The 17842-nt window shown below is 44.1% G+C and overlaps 1 protein-coding gene across 1 annotated transcript in view; it reads left to right on the top strand.

The window, feature by feature from the left end:
* Positions 1–2794: 2794 nt before the first annotated feature.
* LOC137804898 (rho guanine nucleotide exchange factor 10-like protein) overlaps positions 2795–17842 on the top strand; it is a gene marked incomplete at its 3' end in the record, with an annotated part of 36891 nt that continues 21843 nt past the window's right edge. Inside the window, exons 1-3 of the mRNA XM_068604361.1 lie at positions 2795–3153; positions 13189–13475; positions 15375–15402. Coding sequence (XP_068460462.1) covers positions 13193–13475; positions 15375–15402 — 311 coding nt within the window. The remainder of the gene's footprint in view (positions 3154–13188; positions 13476–15374; positions 15403–17842) is intronic.

Below are 17842 nucleotides of genomic sequence, written 5' to 3'. Positions count from 1 at the left end.
AAAAAGCAGTGTTATGGTTCTGATATTTGTGCTGTAAAGCATTTGAATGAAACAAAAAAAAACAAAAAAAAAGTGAATTGTCATCTCTTTTTATTTGTATTCTGTGTATTTGTTCAATGTGTTTTAATAAATCTTCTGGACAACAGTGGCACTGTGTGATTGTGAGGACGAAGAGGATTCACCTCGTCACTTTGTCGAGTCAGCAGAGTGTGAATGTGATGAGAGGAACAGCATCACGGTGTCATCAGGACCCGTTCACAGTGTGAATGTGATGAGAGGAACAGCGTCACGGTGTCATCAGGACCCGTTCACAGTGTGAATGTGATGAGAGGAACAGCGTCACGGTGTCATCAGGACCCGTTCACAGTGTGAATGTGATGAGAGGAACAGCGTCACGGTGTCATCAGGACCCGTTCACAGTGTGAATGTGATGAGAGGAACAGCGTCACGGTGTCATCAGGACCCGTTCACAGTGTGAATGTGATGAGAGGAACAGCGTCACGGTGTCATCAGGACCCGTTCACAGTGTGAATGTGATGAGAGGAACAGCGTCACGGTGTCATCAGGACCCGTTCACAGTGTGAATGTGATGAGAGGAACAGCGTCACGGTGTCATCAGGACCCGTTCACAGTGTGAATGTGATGAGAGGAACAGCGTCACGGTGTCATCAGGACCCGTTCACAGTGTGAATGTGATGAGAGGAACAGCGTCACGGTGTCATCAGGACCCGTTCACAGTGTGAATGTGATGAGAGGAACAGCGTCACGGTGTCATCAGGACCCGTTCACAGTGTGAATGTGATGAGAGGAACAGCGTCACGGTGTCATCAGGACCCGTTCACAGTGTGAATGTGATGGGAGGAACAGCGTCACGGTGTCATCAGGACCCGTTCACAGTGTGAATGTGATGGGAGGAACAGCGTCACGGTGTCATCAGGACCCGTTCACAGTGTGAATGTGATGAGAGGAACAGCGTCACGGTGTCATCAGGACCCGTTCACAGTGTGAATGTGATGAGAGGAACAGCATCACGGTGTCATCAGGACCCGTTCACAGTGTGAATGTGATGAGAGGAACAGCATCAAGGTGTCATCAGGACCCGTTCACAGTGTGAATGTGATGAGAGGAACAGCATCACGGTGTCATCAGGACCCGTTCACAGTGTGAATGTGATGAGAGGAACAGCATCACGGTGTCATCAGGACCCGTTCACAGTGTGAATGTGATGAGAGGAACAGCATCACAGTGTCATCATGGTCCGCTGCCCCCCTCCCCACCCCCACCCGATGGACTCTGTTTAACGCAAGCTCGGTGTTTTTGTTTCATAAATTTATTACGTTTTTATTCTCAAGTCTTGTGTTGTTGTGTTTCGGCTCCGAGGCATAATTCCCCCCTAAAGTAAAAACAAATTGATGATCTGGGGAAGCTGCTGCACTAAATAACTGACCCAACAGGCAGCACTCGAACGATGAAAAGTACTTTTGGCCAATGTCTGACTCAAAGTAATAAACCAAACTCAAACTAACTAAAAGGGTTGTTCAAAAGATGTTTCTGGTTTTCCAAACCGCAGCATCTTTTAGGGTTTGGGGGATTCTTTCTCTGCAGTAATTACTAGTTTTGCATCAGTAAAACCAGTTGGATACCAGAGTGTTTGTTTCATGTTTTACATTAGGTTTACAGGCAGATGAAGCCACACATTAACACAACCAGGTCACATAGTTAACACACACAGGATGGCATGTAGTTTGTTCTGTTTCACATTTATTCACTCCACATTCTTAGGTTTCCTTCATTATACTCTGAGTTATATGCCACGTTCTTAGAGTTCTCCTAATTTTCAGGATACATGATGTGCTCTATAATACAATAGTTTACTTTACTGGGCACTCACTTCTCTTTTATCATCATGTGGTGCGATGTGTGAGGGTTTTGTGTTTTCATGACTTGTGGGGACCTAGATCTGTTCACACAGCTGCGTTGTGGGGACTCGGTCCTGACGGGGACCACGAGCATGTCCCCACAAAACAAATCATCACCGTTTAGGGTGAAGGCTTCACGTATGTTAAGGTTTAGGTTGTTCAATGTAATTTCTCCCAAAGTCCTGAAAACACAACTGCGTGTGACAAAATGCACATCATTATATCATTAAAGTAAATTATTAAACTCTAAGGTGAATATTATGATTAATAATGAGGTGATAGTGGTTATTTTGATAGGACCAGGAAATGAATGTAAGTCAATGCAATATTTTTCAGTCATCAACAACATGTTGTTTTTGTGTTAAAATTTACCTCACAAGACTTCCTGTTTGAGTAAAAATTAGATAAGAAATAAACACATGCCAAAAACAAACATACAGTTACGGTACATATTTGATTCCAAATATTTGTCTTATGCAAATGATTATTTTGCACTGATCACAGACACATTTTGTCTTTATGTTCACTCAACTGTATCACATGCATTGCTCCACATTATTTTGCTTACCACCATCTTTTTTATAATCTCTGCCGTGAATGAGGAATTCCTGCAGCTGATCCCAGCACAGTGAGAACAGTCAACTTCAGGCCCACGCGGAAGTGCTGCAAACGGCCCGGCCCCTAATTCCTTTTGTCCGGCCCTCTTGTTCTCATCGACTCTCCTGATTGGTACGTGCACGCCCCCGAGGCTTTTCATTGGCCGCATGCTTGACTTTGCCGCTCTCCCATTGGCCGGCTGTGTTTGTGAGCCCTCGCCCTGCTTTGTGCTGCTTGTCTGGGCAGCAGCAGGGGTCTGGAGAGTGGGAGGAGGGAGAAAACCAAAGAAAGGACAGAATGAGACTGGAGGGGCTGAGTGGGGGGAAAGGACCCATCTAAAAAAGAGAGGACAGAGGGAGGAACACAAGCAGAGAGGGAGGGAGGGAGTGAGTTACCTCATCTCGAGCTGCTAGTGCACACGGTGCAGAGGAGAAGTTGTGGGAAAGTAAACAGGAGAATTCCAGTCTGTTTTCAGCCACTCGCAGCCCTTCGAAGGAGACCATGAAGATGACTGGACCGGACCCGGCAGTGTGGTGGTAAAACCTGCGGTTTATGAGAGGCGACCAGGATTAAAGGGTCACCAGGGAGTGCCTGAAGCTTCCCGGAGGACATTCTGCTGCAGCCGAGGAGGTGAGAGGCGAGTATATTTGCTGTCTCCTCTCAAACACTTTCCCCCTCTTTACTCCCTTCGTTTTGTCCCTCCTCTTTCTCCCTCCTCACTCCGCTCTGCTAGCATGTTGCAGAGACAGCAGCTTTGTCCACTGATGGAGTGCAGTTGGGGGGGTGGTGTGCTGGTCTGTGCCTCTCTGTCTCAGTCCGACAGCTCGTGGAGCAGCTGAGAGGAGGAGGAGGAGGAGGAGGAGGAGGAGGAGGATGAGGAGGAGAGGATGGGAATGACTGATACTGGTGTGGCCCTTTTTTTTTTTTTGGGCAGAGCACACACCATCATGGACGATTAAACCTGAGCCTGCCTCGGAGAGCCGGCGTGGCTCCAGAGCGCGAGGCCTTGTTATGATAGCAGCAGTGCCTGAGACAGACACCGGGAGGATGAGAGAGAGAGAGAGAGAGAGAGAGAGAGAGAGAGAGAGAGAGAGAGAGAGAGAGAGAGAGAGAGGTTGCCGGCTCATCCCAATACCCACACACCTCTGGCCGGCTGCTTTTCAGCAGCACTGCTCAGCTCTCCCACAGCCTCAGGCTATAGAAAGAGATTCCCTGGCTCGCGCCGGGCTGTAACCATTCCAGCTTGACGGTTGCTTCCCGGAGTACAATAGCCCCTCCCAGGATGGATTTCATGCTGCCTCTATGCTGTGAGCAGAGAGGAGAGGGGTGACAGGGGGAGAGGGGTGAGGGGCAAGCGAAGGGACCTCTGACCAAGTCATTTGCATTTTAAGCTAGCCCACTGTTTCTGCCTCACCGGATGTCCAAGTGCCTTGTTTTTGGTTACAAAGAAGCTCCATGGACTCACTGTACAGATTTTGTTTCTCCTTCCTCACAGTCCAGCACTCGACAATCCATGCATGCATGGCCTGCCCACAAAGGCTTCCCTATCAATGGGAATCCCTTTTGCCACACATTCGCCCATGAAAACTTGCACTCAGTGAAACACACACATGCAAGGCCGTGGTGCACAATCAGCCACTTGATGACGGCTGTCACGTGTAGGTGTCCTGTGTTACACACTGTTTACGTCCCTCTGGAGCTGTTCAATAATTAACTAAGCTGAAACATTTAGTCGCTCACCGTGTCCTCATACAACGGTTCGTGATAAAAGAGTTGGACATTTTTTGTGCGCTTCTTATGGGAGTCCGGCAACACGTGGGAATGTCCGCTCGTTTCATGCATGATGCGGTCTTTCAAAATAAACTTCCATCCACACAGGAAACAACTTAGTTCGGGTTAAGGGAGCAAAACTAGTTGATGAGAAAAGGATCATGGTTTGGTTTCAAATGCAAATGGAAGTGATTTTACTTCAGTACGGGAGTTACTTCTCGTCTGTCCTCTGGATGAAGAACTGTTTTTGTTTGATGCCATCAACTTCAACTCATTCGCGGTCCTGTGAGGGTTTTTAAGGCCTTAATACTTCCTGGTTCATGAGTAAGTACATTACAAACTATTTGATATCGTGAGATATCTGGGAATAGCAGCACATTCATTTTGTTTGGTAAAGCTAAGCAGCTCAACTGCACTGGTTTGAAGAACAATCATCACCCAATATCTTGAGCGTGAGCTTACACTGAACTGTAGGTAGTCTGCCAATATTAAAAGCATTAAATGACACTTCCTGAGTAATGAGTGAAGGAGTATACTTCCATTGGTGATATCGGATGTGATGGCACATCGAAGGAGCAGCCATCCCTCTTTTGCTCCGATGAGAGAGAAACCGGCCTCACTCCCTGAGGCTGTACATCAGACAAACACAACGACTGATGCCGAAGGCAACAACTGGCTATGGGAACACAGGAGTTTAGTCACTGCCCCCGCCAAACACTGAACTGTCAGACGCTTTTCATCCGACATTGTGGATGTGTGTAAGTGTAGTTCAAATAACGATTGTAGTTCTGAGTCTCCATTGTTGTACTGTGTGATACTGTCTGGTGCAACATCGGCTGAAATGTCTTCTGAGCACTAAAAGACAACTTCACACTGGAACTTTTGGTTTTGAATGTGAAATATATGTCTTAAATTTTCATTATTAAAAATATATATTTAAATTTGAACAGTTTTGTATTAGTTTTAACTATTTCTAATGTGCACAAGCAACACATCTACCATAAAGGATCAACACACAAATTGAGATCAATACTTCAGAAGAGACTTCTAGCAAACAATTGTTAATGAATTGATTTGTCACTCAGCTTTTTCATGCAGGAGAAACGCGTCCTCTGTGCACTTCAATATCTGAAAGGGCAATTCCACAGACACACATAAAGGTGACTACGGTTGTCTTGGGGATAACGAAGCCTGTGAAACAGTTTTATTTTAGTTCTTCTGTTCCTGGAGAAGCTGCATCAAGTCAGAGATTCTCTGGAAATAGCCGTGATGACATCTGGGCGCGGGGTTGGGACACTGTAAAGCATGGAGTCTGAAAGGTTGGCATGCACCAGGCAGGCTGGCGTTGCATCAGGGCAGCTGCCTCAATCTGCCCCTCATCCACGTCATGCTGGAGGGTTACGACTGGGTTTCAGCTTGTATTCGCTCACCTTTGTGCAAACTGGCATCATCCTCGAATATGCTTCTACAACAGAAAAAAAACTTTATGATTTTCAGGTTCTGTGGTTGTAATGAATTGTTTCTGTAATTTCTAAAAGATGAAGAGGGAATGAACTTGTTAAGTGTAAGTCACGTTAGATATAGAAATGTATTATTTCTGTTGGATTAGAGTTATGACTCCGAGAAGAAGTCAGATTTTTTAAGCTCATTGCACCAATCAGGGTTTTACATTAGCAGTTCACTACAATAACTAACTACAACAACTGACTTCAACCTCTGAATTTGGAGGATCCATTGCTTTTGGAAGTTGACCCTCACTAAACGTCGGCCTCTGTTGCATTAATCTTGACTCTTCCCTTTTTTCCGTTAGTCTCTAGTGAGTCCCCAAAGCTGATGAAAGTTGAACTGCTGGAGTACCACTGAGATAAAAGATCCATCTGAGATAAAAGAGAGTAGTTTGGTGGTTTCACTTTTCTAACATTGGGAAAGTGAGGCGACTAACAAGACACCAATAAAAAAGTGTCTGCAGACCTTTGAGGAACTCCTGACTTTCATTAATTTCTTTAGGCTGTCAGGAGACGGCAGCAGCTATTAAACTTATCCTCCTCTACATAAGTTCCTGTCACAGCCTTCAGCCAGTGATGGATTAGCTAATCATAGCAATAATGCAACAAGATGAGGGACCCTAATAAAAAGTAAAATACTGTATATTATAACGGTTTTTGCACAATGTCGTAGTTGAAATTAAAGTGGGGGAGACTGAGTGAGATTGGTATTGAAAATCCAGAAAATATTAAAACGGAAGATGAATGTTGAGTCGTTGGCATTGATCAACAACTCAGTCAAGACTTGAAAGATAACTAATAAATCCTGAAACACAAAGCAAGAGTAAAAAAGTGTGGTGCAGGTCTAAACCACCCACTCCATATTATTAATAATTCCAAAAACTCGGGCTGACAGGGCCTGAGAGAAAAAACCATGCCGACTTCCTTCAGACAAAAGACCCGATGCAGCGTTGACAAATATGTATGTATGTATATATATATATATATATATATATATATATATATATATGCTGGCTCCAGTCGATTGTAAAGTAACATATACGGCATGAGGCACAATCGAGAGAAGAATTACACCCAGCATTCCCTCCGCCTCACTTCCTGCCACTGGGAGACGAGTTAGCGCCCTAACGTTAGCTTATTATTATAATTATTATTGATTGTCTCCGTCTGCTTATTGTCCAGTGTAGCGTTAGCTTGATTGTCTCTGTAGCGTCCGACTGCTTATTGTCCAGTGTAGCGTTAGCTTGATTGTCTCTGTAGCGTCTGTCTGCTTATTGTCCAGTGTAGCGTTAGCTTGATTGTCTCTGTAGCGTCCGACTGCTTATTGTCCAGTGTAGCGTTAGCTTGATTGTCTCTGTAGCGTCTGTCTGCTTATTGTCCAGTGTAGCATTAGCTTGATTGTCTCTGTAGCGTCTGTCTGCTTATTGTCCAGTGTAGCGTTAGCTTGATTGTCTCTGTAGCGTCTGTCTGCTTATTGTCCAGTGTAGCATTAGCTTGATTGTCTCTGTAGCGTCTGTCTGCTTATTGTCCAGTGTAGCGTTAGCTTGATTGTCTCTGTAGCGTCTGTCTGCTTATTGTCCAGTGTAGCGTTAGCTTGATTGTCTCTGTAGCGTCTGTCTGCTTATTGTCCAGTGTAGCGTTAGCTTGATTGTCTCTGTAGCGTCCGACTGCTTATTGTCCAGTGTAGCATTAGCTTGATTGTCTCTGTAGCGTCCGTCTGCTTATTGTCCAGTGTAGCGTTAGCTTGAAAACAAAATGGAATATGTTAGCTCGCTAACTAGCCATCTGCTAAATGTCATCTACACACTCGTCACAGCGTAGAAAGGGACATTGCTATCGCCGGGTAATCAGTCACTAGCGCTTATTTACCAGCCGTTGTCAGGCATTGAATTTCCAGGACACGGATAAGAGAGAACAGACTTGTGTTGTGCTGCAGAGCCGAGGAGCGAGGTCTGATTAGTGATTAGAGGCCGTTAACATTCATTTGTTTCATGTTGTAAATTAGTCACAAACGGTCGACTTTAACTCAGAATCGCATCGCAACATTAGGGTTGATTTCGAACAGTAGATTGGGTTTTCAGCCATTTTCACCACTGAAATGTAGATTCTTTTAAACAAATCTGGTAAGAAGTGTCAGCATTAATACATTAATACCATCATGTCATGTTCTTTAGTTTTCCTTGTACGCTGGATGTACAGTCATTTTTCTTGACACATTGTCAGTTTAACACAGTCTCATCCGCTCAGTGTTTGTACATCGTACGCTGTGAGCACAAATGCCAGATGGGAGATGGAGGTTACTCCCACTGTGTCCTTGACTAATGTGACACCGTCAGCACATCGCTGCTGTTCTCCACAGCAGAGGGCATATGAAGGCCGGATAGGGCTCCCGAGTGAACAATGTGTCTCTGAACGTCTTAACACCGGCAACAGGACGACAAACCTGCGGGAAAGTGTCTCAAATATGCCCAGACAACCTTCTGATCCCGTTGTGTTAACAGTGTGACATGATAGTCCACGTGGTCTTTGGCACACAGTCTTCAGAAATTCATTTTTAAGTGAAATTTAAAATATTCATGACATTCACAATCTATAATGCAATAGGCTTCGCTTCTTCTGTGTTCTAAAAATCTTTGCAGAAGGCAACGATATGTTTAAGCGAAGCCATGAAATCCACAAATGTCTGTGAACAGCCTCCCACTCAGATTGCCTTCTGACAGCCAAAGGAAGACATATTCCCTCTGTTCTCAAGCAGCGGCTTGCGGTTCCTGAAGTGGCCGAGTCAACCGCGTACATATCTCTTGATAGGATGTCCTCGGGGAAGCTGGAGAACCAAGAAGCGCCTGCAGCGGACACGTCTCCGCCCGGCACTGTTTGCTGTTGTCAATGGTCGGCTGGTCTCTCATTGTCTGCTGAGCGTTTGTGTTCCATTCCCCGTCCAGGAAAAGGGCCTCAAGTAGCGGCGCTCTCACTGACTTTCTGTTAGATTTTGCGATGCTGTTTATTCAGTCGTCACCAGCTGCTGCTCTGTGCCCTTGTCTATTGATATACCCGACTGACGCTGACCAATGCGGTTGGTCAAACACAGGACTCTGTAAATAAGTGTCTAGAACAAGGTCTGCGGGTCTCTTCTTCCATTGTGTACACATGACATCTGATGCTGACGTCCAATCGGGGAGAGGGATCCTCCTCTGTTGCTCTTCTAAAGTTTCTTCCCTTCTTTCCTTGTGAAAGAGTTTTTTCCATTATTTTGGGGAGAGCTTTTCCTGATCCGGGACAAGGATGGTCGTATGTGTGCTGAGTGTAAAGCCAAATTTGTGATTTTGGGAGATTCAAAATAAAGTGAATTTAATTGAACCGGGACTTGATAGAATGTTTGAGGTTTTTCTATCATAGAGGCGGTAAAGATGTGACCTCTTGTCACTCGGATCACCGGTGAAAGTACACAGACCTCACTTTCCCTCTCTTCCCATTAAACAGCCCTCCACTCATTAGCACCTTCGGGACGCAGCGGGAGAGTTTCAGAGCTGGATGTAGGTCAGGACGGGGTGTGTAGGAGTTGGTTTCATCTCTTTTCTGTGATCTTATTTTCCCCTCAAGAATAGCTTTCACGCAGCTCCCCCTCGAGACTCTTTATTCCTCCAAGCTGGACGGCGTTTGATGGCTTCTCCAAACGCCTCCCTCAAAGAGAGTTGCTGTCATTTTCATCCTGGCAGGGTTAGGGTTACTTTTGGCTTCCAGTTTTGTCTTAATGTGATTGAGCCCAGACGTGTAATCAAGGCACCCGCTGCCTTGTTGATTGTAATAATGTGAAAACATCTATTTTAGAAAGTTGACCCAACTTTTTTTCTGGGAAGCCTTTTATACAAAAGATGAACATGATGAAATGATGGCGACCCGATTCTCTACAGGCCTCATCTCTAAATCACCAGAGCAGCACATTTCAGCGTGAATAAACGTTCCTGACCATTTTTACTGCCTTTTCCATTCCTCATATTATCTTGAATATATAAACCGTTTCAAAGAGATTTATACTTTTCATAAATCACAACTCGTTCGTTCTATGCATGTGTTATTACAAACATACACATGTTTAGTACTTTATGAACGCATTCAGGGGCCGTTAACGCGCTCGTGCTTCTCATTTCCTCTCATCAGTACAACAAACAGAGTGTAAGACACGCTTTCATATTAGATTCACGTAATCTACAATCATCAGAACATTCAGGCTCCCTCATTGGATCCAAGGTTTGCTGTGGATAAAAATGTTGAATAAAAGACGATGGAGGAAATTCTGCAAATTAATTTGGCGACCCTATTAAAATCTCCTGCGACCCCGTGTTTGAGCGTCTGACACGAAGAAGGTCTTTCATCTGTGGCGATAACGTTGGATACGAATCTCCCCCTGATGGTTTCTATAATGCCATTAAAGGAGGACGCTGCTTTCTTCTCTCCACCAAAGTTTCATGAGCCGTACCGTCGACGGCTCGGCCCACGACCCCGATGACCTGTGAGCTAATCAGCATTGCAGTGACGAATGTACGAACAATGCTCTCTCAGGCTGAGTGAAGTTTCCCCCACAGAAGAGTCATTGTGGATTCCACCAAAGTGTCGCCACCGGAGAAAAACCTGTTGGAGGCGACGAGGAGGCAAATCATACTATTTAACACGCAGAGAGGCGGATTCTAAAGATTTCTATCTCAGCCTTTAAGGATGGAAAACAAATCCAAAGCCGTCGCTATTCCTGAACAACGGAGCTAACAACCATGCCGAGCGGTACGCGATGTAACGAGAGCTGGAACTGCCATCACGGCTCTGTGTCCAGGAGAAACAACAAATGCTGACAGTGACGATGCAGCCGCCTCCGCTCCGAGCCGTCATCCCCCCAAAGGAGCCCAACAGGCATCGGCCAGAGACCGGTCCAGCATTGGAAGCAGATGCTGGTCCATTGAGCGTTTTGCTAGCGTACAGGCAAACGCCCCGCTTCATGTAATCATGAAACAATTACTATGTGCAGCTATTTGATGCCTTCAGGGCATGTGTGTCTTGGAAAATGTCCTTTTCATTTTAAAAAATACGTCGACGACAAATCTAATTTCCGTGATTACAGCTGACGAAATCACTGCACGGCATGTTGTTGTCACGTCTCGGGTTCTTGCTCCGTGTTTGCTAACGCTGGACTGTGTGGACTTTTCATTAACTTTTCATCTACTCCCTAAATGTCTTGTCTGCTGTCTCACCTGTTTTCTTTGATAAGACCAGATTAAATGAGCCTCCTAGATAATTGAGGTCTGTAATGTTGGGCCACATGTTTTCATCAGCCTTGTGTGAATATCTTAATTAATCTGCTGCGAAGCCTCTTCGGACCTTTAATTTAACTAACAGTCTGTCCAAATGCCATGTGAGAGGATTCTGTTTCTGTGTGTTCATCAGAATCTGAGAGGAGGTATGAGTGCACATTACTTCAGTTTTAATTAGTCAAACAGTTTGAGTTGTGATTTTAGCTCATTGTTAGCACACTGCAGGGTGAAGAGATCTCAGTTCAGTGGTATTGACGCTCATTGAAAAACAAACTTACATGCTGCTGTTTTTGTTTTTTAATTGCTGACACTCATTCAAAACTTTACACACAAGCCAATAAGACGCAGCACTTGGCGATGAACATGTCTTTGTTTCAAAGCAATCAAATCCGAACAATCCTTTTTCAAAACGACCTTCCTGAATGACTTCATCAAAGCAGCACACTGCAGCATCTTTTTAAATGTTCTCATCAAGGCTTTTGTGAAGGATTGTTCCAGTAAATCTACTTACGTTTAAGTGATGGAAACAAAAACACAGCTTAGGGTTTAACAGAAAAGTAGAGTAACAGTTTAGTAATCAATACAATACAGAGCTTACCGGCTCTGTTTAGCAGTTTCAACAGATTTTCTCTAAATGATTGCAAGAGATTTCATTCTTGAATGTGTGCGTTAAACTTTAATGTGAGACACAAACAAAGTGCAAAGCAGAAACTGTGTTTGCTCTTTGGTGCCTTTGTCTCTGGCTTGTTGTTGTTGTCGTTTTCTCTTTTTACAGAAGTCAAGTTTTGATGCTTTTGTCTTTTAGTGTCCAAGCGATCAGAAAACAACCAAACAGAAAGAAACTAAGCAGCTTAAGTTCATAAAGAGCAGAGAACATCCTTCAGTCCATTTATCTTTATTATGTCGATATATACAGATTTCATTTTATAGAAGGTCAGGAGCACATTGGGCTCAAGCGTTAGCTCCTGAGTTCATATATAACACAATGTGTATTAACACAATGTGTATCAACACAATGTGTATCAACACAATGTGTATTAACACAATGTGTATCAACACAATGTGTATCAACACAATGTGTATCAACACAATGTGTATCAACACAATGTGTATCAACACAATGAGTATCAACACAATGGGTATTAACACAATGAGTATCAACACAATGTGTATCAACACAATGTGTATCAACACAATGTGTATTAACACAATGAGTATTAACACAATGTGTATCAACACAATGAGTATCAACACAATGTGTATTAACACAATGAGTATCAACACAATGTGTATTAACACAATGTGTATTAACACAATGTGTATCAACACAATGAGTATCAACACAATGTGTATTAACACAATGAGTATCAACACAATGTGTATCAACACAATGTGTATCAACACAATGTGTATTAACACAATGTGTATTAACACAGTGTGTATCAACACAATGTGTATTAACACAATGTGTATCAACACAATGTGTATTAACACAATGTGTATTAACACAATGAGTATCAACACAATGAGTATCAACACAATGTGTATTAACACAATGAGTATCAACACAATGAGTATCAACACAATGAGTATCAACACAATGTGTATCAACACAATGTGTATCAACACAATGAGTATCAACACAATGAGTATCAACACAATGAGTATCAACACAATGTGTATCAACACAATGAGTATCAACACAATGAGTATTAACACAATAAGTATTAACACAATGTGTATTAACACAATGAGTATCAACACAATGTGTATTAACACAATAAGTATTAACACAATAAGTATTAACACAATATGTATTAACACAATGTGTATTAACACAATGAGTATCAACACAATGAGTATCAACACAATGTGTATCAACACACTGTGTATTAACACAATAAGTATTAACACAATATGTATTAACACAATGTGTATTAACACTATGTGTATCAACACAATGAGTATCAACACAATGTGTATTAACACAATGAGTATTAACACAATAAGTATTAACACAATGTGTATTAACACAATGTGTATTAACACAATGAGTATCAACACCTCTTGACCCCGTGACCTTCGTCTCTTTTTCAGGGACATGTCTACCGGGATGGGTCGACAGCAACCGCCAAAGGAGGATGAAGAGGAGGAGGAGGAGGAGCGAGGGGAAGGGTTCTCGTTCGAGGACAGTGCGGACGAGGAGAAGCTCCAGCAGGACAGCAGAGGGATCCCCTCGCACCCCGCTAGCTCTGTCCAGGTGTCGAAGAAGCAGGACGAGGAGGCGTCCGGCTGTCGAACAGAAGCAGAACTTCTCCCCACGTCGCCTCCTGCTGGACAGGAGGGCGAGCGCAGCCAGGACGGAGCTGCCGTCCGCATAGCTGGTAACACTTTTCTCTAGACGTTATTCATGTTTTAAACTGGAGCAGAATGTGGGTTGTTCATCTTTAAACTGTAACCGCTCTGGGTCAGCCGTCCAGACGATATTAAGTCATAAACTACGGTGTAAGAAAGTCAATACTAATAACTCAACGTTTTGTTATAAAGTAAAAAAGGTAAAGTCCCCTCCAGGTTCTTTCATATATTTTCAGTATTTAGCTAACGCTAACAGGTTTAGTAGAGACAGCTAGCAGTCAGCATGCACTTTGGCGGTAACATTATTTAAGCTATTAGCGGCTAGCTTAGCCCCACACGCTACCCCGAACTAAACTAAAGTAATAATCCATCTGAATCAACATTTCCATCTAACTCATGACAGCAAACAAGCTTCCCACAAAACAAAAACATTACTAACTGTAAAGCTATGAGCTATGATTTATTAATATCCACGCAACACTCAGTTGACGTTAGCTCGCTAACGTCATGACATTACTGCTTGAGTACGAACATGGTATTATTGTACATAGAATATTTTGTCTAATATTGGATCATAATTACTGATACATTGATCTGGAGTTGTAGGGTTATTTTAATGTTGTAGGTTTGGGTAAGCTAGCACGCTAAACGTGAGGTTATAGTTACTTTATTTGTTTTTACTGCTGTTCTCGCTCTCCAATGACTCATAATAGCAATAAATAATATTTCACAAAGGTGATTTGTAGAGTGTTGCATTCAAATTGTCATATAATAGGTAACACATAACTATAGCTGTTAAATAAATGTAAATGTGAAGAAATACAAAAAAGGACAATACATTTCTTTGAAATGTAGTGGAATAGAAGTATAAGGGGAAACAGATGTGAAGTGTGAATATAATATAATTTATCTATTGTCCACATATGTGGAACATTGTCTTTGTCCTCTCGGGCACGTTGGGAAATACAAGGGAATTTAATTTAAGTGAAGTACATTATGAAATGTTTAGTTCTGGACTTTGACAGTTTGACACCATCCGGCTTCAGTGAACTTGTTTTTAAGAGCCAGAGCTTTGGTTTAACTTGCTGTCCTGTAACAAGAGCCGCTCTGTCCTCCCAAGATGTCCGCTGTCATCAAACTGCTGCCTGCTGGGAAAATCCCTGAGCCACTCCCTCCTTCACTTTACAATAATCTGTCTTTGACAAGCTGCCTGGAGGTTTCATGTTCTTCAGCCAACGCATCTGAGCCTCATGCTAACCGTAGCCGGTAGCTTTAATATCTCCATCACCGATTGAAGTTGTGCCTCAGGCGGACGGAGCAGAGTTAACGTTCCCTTTAACTGGATGAAGTTACGGAGATATAAGTTGGATATATTTACGACCTGGCTATTGCTGCCAAGCGGCCGGGTATAATCACACACCCGGTAAAGAGATCGAGGTCTTCTGTGACAAAGTGAAGCGATTAATGCTTAATTAAAAGGCTTTTCTTACCAAGTCTATAAGTGTTGTAAGCCATTAAGTGGACTGCGTTGGGTAATTCTGGGTGTTCATGATGTGTGCAGGTCGGTCACTGTCATGTAACCGATGAGCAGCTGAGACCCAGCCCTCACCAGATGATGCTCACGTGGTGCGGTCTGAGAAAATACTTTGGTTTCGTGGTGATTTCTTTGAAAGTACAACCAGCATTATCCCATCTGCAGCACCTCTGTGTAAGCAGGTGTGATTTAGCTGCTGACAGTAATGTTTTAGTTTTTTTATGTTTTGAGAAGCTCGACTGCGTACAGGAAGTAAGAGGGAAGAAGTAATTACAGCACAAAGTCACATCCTTCAAGCTGTCGTTCTTAAATTCCTTGCAGTTGTCATTTTTAAACCTGCTCTTCCTTGCTGTGCAATAGTTTGTCTCATGCTCTTCTTCCTTCGTTTTGACAGATGTTCCAGTTGACGAGTCACCCAGCGGGTAAGTTGCCTTCAATTCCTTTGACTGTATCGGGGAAAAGACTTGAGGGCGGTGGAGGAACTCCACATCCCATCACGTCAGCGTTATGTCCTGATGTCTGAAGTGATGTCACGCTGCATCCGCTCGCCACGCTGGGCGTGAGATACTCTGGAGCGGCGCCGCATTCGAGTTGCACAACATTTAGAGGCCAGATGGGCGTCACGCCCACGGTGACAAGCGGCAGTGTCGAGTACGGCGATGCCGATGCGACGCTTGGAGGGAAAATCACAAGATTGAAAAATTCATGATGACGCGAACGTGATGAGCCGAGCTCATCGCAGTCAAGATGGATTTGACTTAACGTCTGAGCCACAAAGTGATTTTATATGTAGCTAGTGATGTGGAGGGAAGCCCATTTCTGACAAAAAGTCAGTTTTATTGTGGCGGTATGGGCTTCCACAGTTATGTATTTGAGTTTTAAGTGAGCGATCTCAAAGACAGACAGATAGTCAGACAGACAGACAGACAGACAGACAGACAGACAGACAGACAGACAGACAGATAGATAGATAGTCAGACAGACAGATAGATAGTCAGACAGACAGACAGACAGACAGACAGACAGACAGACAGGTAGACAGATAGATAGATAGATAGATAGTCAGACAGACAGACAGACAGACAGACAGTCAGACAGACAGACAGACAGACAGACAGACAGACAGACAGACAGACAGACAGTCAGACAGACAGACAGACAGACAGACAGACAGACAGACAGATAGATAGTCAGACAGACAGACAGACAGACAGACAGACAGACAGTCAGTCAGACAGACAGACAGACAGACAGACAGACAGACAGACAGACAGACAGACAGGTAGACAGATAAAAACACAGTCGGTGGAGGGTCACTAGAAAGTCTTTTTTGCAAGCTCAGAGCACTGAATAATGACTTTCTCCCTCCAGAAATGTAAAATGTCTCTCATTGGAAACAGAGAGGTTTTTAATTGCTGGAGATAGACGGGGGTAACTAATAACATTGATGACGATTAATGAGTTCAATTAAGTCTCCCTATAAGCCTTTTCCAGTGAGCTCGTGCTCACAATGCAGGGGAGCATCAGCTGGTTACACAAACGCAGACTTCATTAACGTCATTAGTTGCACCTGTGCGCTCGCTGCTTGACATGCGATAATGTATTCCTTAAAAAAAGGTCCATGGAAACTGTTTTCTACTGCAATGTCATGTTTGTGTGGAGTCGTTCAAATATATTTTTAAGTTATTTAAGTTGCACAAACTCAGTTCTGTTCATCTTCCTTGTGTTTGGTGGTGGCGCGACCTGAAAGCCCTGCACACACGTCATGTACACACCTGTACGTCCACACAGGTGAACTCAATACTGTTGTATTCTGATGAGCTTTAGGACAACTACCTTCAACCAGAGCACAGGTCTAATCCACCAGATTAACTGAAGAACACCTCAGTGGGTGTGTAGAGCATGGACTGTATATAAAAGGTCGGGTGGCCACCTGTCAATCACAACGTAGCCCCGCCCTAAAGCATACTCTACTTTATGAGAGACATAAACTCATGTTTACAATGTTGACTGAGGGAAAACATCAAGAGAGGAGTAGAGTCATTTCTATAGACGTTTTCTGGTGGCCAGTTGATATAACTGCAGTTTAAGACACTTGGCTTCACTCTTCAGAAGCGGAGGTTGGTGCAAAGCCTCAACATGAGAACCTGTGAGAGTCCACCAACACATGGAAACGTTCAAACTGAAAGCTTTATCATGACTCAGCCAGGGTTCAGTCTCTGGCCGTGAGCGCGGCAGAATAAGGTTTGTTCTGTCATGTGATACTGAAGGCCTCTCCTCTGCAGCCGGGTGACGCAGCAGGCGCTCCATCTGCTCTCCAGCTGAGTGTTGCTGCAACTGTTCAGTCACAGCAACGCGCTGCAGATCCCCGCTGCTCGCATTGTGTGCAACCAACACATCCGACTGTGATGAGAAGAACCTCAGAGCCGCGCTGACGCCTCATCCAACGTGTTGCTTTGAGTGACTCCCTCGGTCCTCTTTCATCAACAGTTCTCCAACCTGTCGTGCGTCCAGAGACAGAGCTCCTGTAATGCTCTAATAATAATAATCTTTCTCATCCTACCTGTGCCCGAGTGCGACACGGGAGCCCGACGATGGAATTACCAAAAGTGCGCTTGGCACGCTCCGACACACTTGGCAAAGCGCACTTGACGGCAATCTGGCCGGTTCACGAGCCCGCGGAGTCCTCTTGTGCTCAGAGCAGCAGGAAGCAGCGACTGCTGGAGCGAAGAGATGGAAACTCACGCAGAGGAAGACGGACAGCTGCTGGTCTGGAGGGCAGGAGGCGTCATGGACGCGCTCTGAGTATCAAACACCGGCCAGGCTGCGGCCATCTTCTTTCAGCTCTTCAGTCATTCGCAG

The sequence above is a fragment of the Clinocottus analis genome, unplaced genomic scaffold (genome assembly GCF_023055335.1).
Source record: "Clinocottus analis isolate CAN_PGR_092001 unplaced genomic scaffold, fCliAna1.0.p SCAF_68, whole genome shotgun sequence".
NCBI classification, from domain to species: Eukaryota; Metazoa; Chordata; class Actinopteri; order Perciformes; family Cottidae; genus Clinocottus; species Clinocottus analis.
The sequence above is the reverse complement of the archived record's forward strand: the minus strand, read 5'-3'. Positions and strand labels throughout refer to the sequence as shown.